The sequence below is a fragment of the Heterodontus francisci genome, chromosome 23 (genome assembly GCF_036365525.1).
Source record: "Heterodontus francisci isolate sHetFra1 chromosome 23, sHetFra1.hap1, whole genome shotgun sequence".
NCBI classification, from domain to species: Eukaryota; Metazoa; Chordata; class Chondrichthyes; order Heterodontiformes; family Heterodontidae; genus Heterodontus; species Heterodontus francisci.
Window position 1 is genome coordinate 33046956 of NC_090393.1, and position 3171 is coordinate 33050126.

Sequence of the window (3171 nt, forward strand, 5' to 3'; positions counted from 1 at the left end):
TTATGGTCTTAAAATTGCTGTGACATCATTTTTATACAATAAAATTACAAGAAACTTGCAAATGTTTAAGACATTGCAATGATACACATACATAAATTAGGCAGGATCTTGAGAGAGAATGCACTTTAGTTTTTTTGTGACTTTAAACTGTTTTAATTCAAATTACTAATCTGTTTAGTATAAAACTTTTAAACACTAAGGGTGGTTGGCAAAGCAGATGTAGGAGGTTTCAAGATTGATGATATTTAAAGAAAAGAAGTACAACATCCTCACACACGTTTTCTTTCCTTTTGGTACCTTACAGAGACGGTGCTGTATTATATACTGTTCACAATGTATTCAAAGAGAAAAAAACAAACACTGTGCTTTGCTTTGATAGCATCAGCTTTTGTGGTGGTTTTCAAATGGCAAACAGGGATAACAGCAACTGACAAGGATAATGAAAGAAAACATTTTACTTCAGTGCCTCAAGTAATCAAAAATGTAACTGATACAATTCAGTGTTCACCAAATAAAGAATACATCAACCAGTCTTCAGACCTTCCCAAGATATATCAGACCTTCTTGGAATATAAACACTGCAGGACTTTCCGAGCTTTGCTGAAACCAAAGGAATGCTCTGAAGAATTGTTTTTATTATTAGTTATTAAGTCTATGGCTCCCAATATAGACAGACGGGTCGCAATTCGAAACACGTGGGGAAAAGAAGGAGTTATTAACGGAGTTGAAGTCAAACTAGTGTTTCTGTTGGGCATTTCAGAGAAATTCCATGGTCAGTCACTGCATCAGTCATTGGCAGTTGAACAGAGACAGTTTGGTGATATCCTTCAATGGGACTTCCAAGACAGTTTTTTCAACTTGACGTTGAAGGAGATTCATTTCCTCAGATGGTTTGCTGCCGATTGTTACTCAGCAAAATTTGTTTTAAAGGGAGATGATGATGTCTTTGTGAACACAATAAACGTGATTGAATTTCTCAAGGATTTTTATCCAAATCATGACCTCTTTGCCGGGCATATCATTTACAACGCTACACCAAAAAGGAATAGGAAAGTTAAGTACTTTATCCCTGACATCATGTATAAAAATAAACCATATCCGCCTTATGCTGGAGGTGGTGGTTATGTAATGTCCAGGAGAACTGTACTACAACTACATAAGACTGCAGCAGATGTGGACCTCTTCCCAATAGATGACGTGTTTGTTGGGATATGTTTGTTACGATTGGGGATAACTCCAATTTCGCACAATGGCTTCAAGACGCTTGGTATACCTGAAGCATTCATGTTTGATCCATGCTTATATAAAGATCTCATAGTAGTGCACAAACTGAACCCAGCACAAATGTGGATTATGTGGAGCCTCGTGAATGACACAAACCTCAAATGTGCTAAGAAAGGGTGAGAAGAGCACCAACACAAAACAGAATTTAAATTTGATATAACCTCTGAAAACTGTGCTGAGCGAGCAGGGTGCTGAGAAAGAGAGGAACCAATAAGATGCTTTTATAAAATTTGTAATACAAAGTGCTGATGGTAACATGTATGGAGCAGCCCAAAATCAAGGATGAGAGGCAAAAGGACAATGGTTAATATTGACATGATTCACATATTCTGTGCACTTTGTGGTAATAGAATTGCTCTAACTCAGTCTGTCATTCTAAAGTTTTGCACTGTACTTTCTCCTGTACCTCTGTTAGCTGCTTCTCCAGTCAAACATAATTGGAAATTCTATTGGAAACTGAAGGAGGTCCTTAAAATGAGTAGCACAAGAACAGAAACTTCAGCAGATTTTCAATGATCAAATGCATTTGCTGTTTGCTTGAAAGTAATTGTGTAACGCATGGGTGGATTCTTTTTACTTATGTATTTCCCAGGCAAAGAGGACATTGGAGCACCAGCAGATACTGGCTTACAGGCTTCTACTATTTTTCTCTCGGCAACTATCTCAATTTTTTTCCTGTCAATTTCCTTCTGAAGGCATTGATTCCCTCACAGGAGTGTACTTCAGTGTACAACCTTCAGTACCTTACTTGGCTATTCTTCATGTTTGAGACGTGACAATGAGACCTGTAAGAATGACCAACTGTAAAGGATGTAAGAGTGGAGCCTGATTCTGACCTCACCTGGTGTCTGTATAACCACATTTTTAGTAGGAGTTGTCTCTGTCCATTTCAAATCATCACCAACCCAGATCTCATATTCCACCCCCATTTTCACCCTGTTATCGCTGCATTCTGTTCCAACTACCTTACAGACTGTCCCCACCTGATGCCAACCTGGCCACAACATTGGGTTTTACCACAAAAATTAAGACAGTACAGAATCATGTATCAAAATCATTGAGACATGCAGCAGAGGAGATAGAAGGTAAGCCAGACTTACAAAAAAAGCGATAGAAAGAATTAGCAAGAGTTAGATAATTGTAAATCAGACTGAAAAAAGTGTATGAGGCACTTGGAGAGAAAGAAGGAAACAATGAACAACAAAAATAGAGGGAGACAGAAGCTGGAGAGAAGCAGAGGGATGGTGGTTATATGATAAAGGAACAATATAATAAAATTGTTCATGAACAATATCAGATTTCCTTGTAATGTGTTTCGATTTGTAAAGTAGGGGTAATACTGTGAACCCAACCATATTTTTAAGGCTGTGTTTGCTAACACAACCACTAGGTGGAGCAGTACTGGCACCTGTGCAAATGCAACCTCATGCACTGAAACATCACTGCGATGTCTCAGGCAGCCAGTAGTAAAGATGGTGCTGCTCAATTTATGACAAAAACAAATGAAACCCAAATGCCCACAGTGGCAGCGAATGCCTTCTCCATCTCAACCCCATTCCCTCCTGCCATCGCGCTTCTCTTTGCCGCTGCCTCCCCCGCCCATCTGCTCGTCACTTGCTCCCCGCCTTGCCACTACACCACCCCCCCCCCCAACCCCCCTCGGCCACTCGCCGCTTCCTCCCCTCTGCTCTGCTCCCCAAGCACCATAGCAAGAGTCCATTTTGCACATGTCCGAAGCTGGGAGCACTCTGATGACATCGGCACTTGGCTGCGTTGTCAGGAGTCACTTTGTATTTTTAATTGACAAAGTTATTTTAACAAAGGAAGGATTAAAAGATCTTCATTGCTCAGAAGGTTATTTATGTGTCATAAGGTTAACAGGCAAAA

At 39.9% G+C, this 3171-nt stretch overlaps 1 protein-coding gene across 1 annotated transcript; it reads left to right on the forward strand.

Moving 5' to 3' along the window:
* Positions 1-333: 333 nt before the first annotated feature.
* On the forward strand, positions 334-1449 carry LOC137382986 (N-acetyllactosaminide beta-1,3-N-acetylglucosaminyltransferase 4-like). Its single transcript, XM_068055570.1, has one exon. It carries the CDS (start codon positions 334-336, stop codon positions 1402-1404), a length of 1071 nt encoding a protein of 356 aa, XP_067911671.1. The 3' UTR covers positions 1405-1449.
* Positions 1450-3171: the final 1722 nt, after the last annotated feature.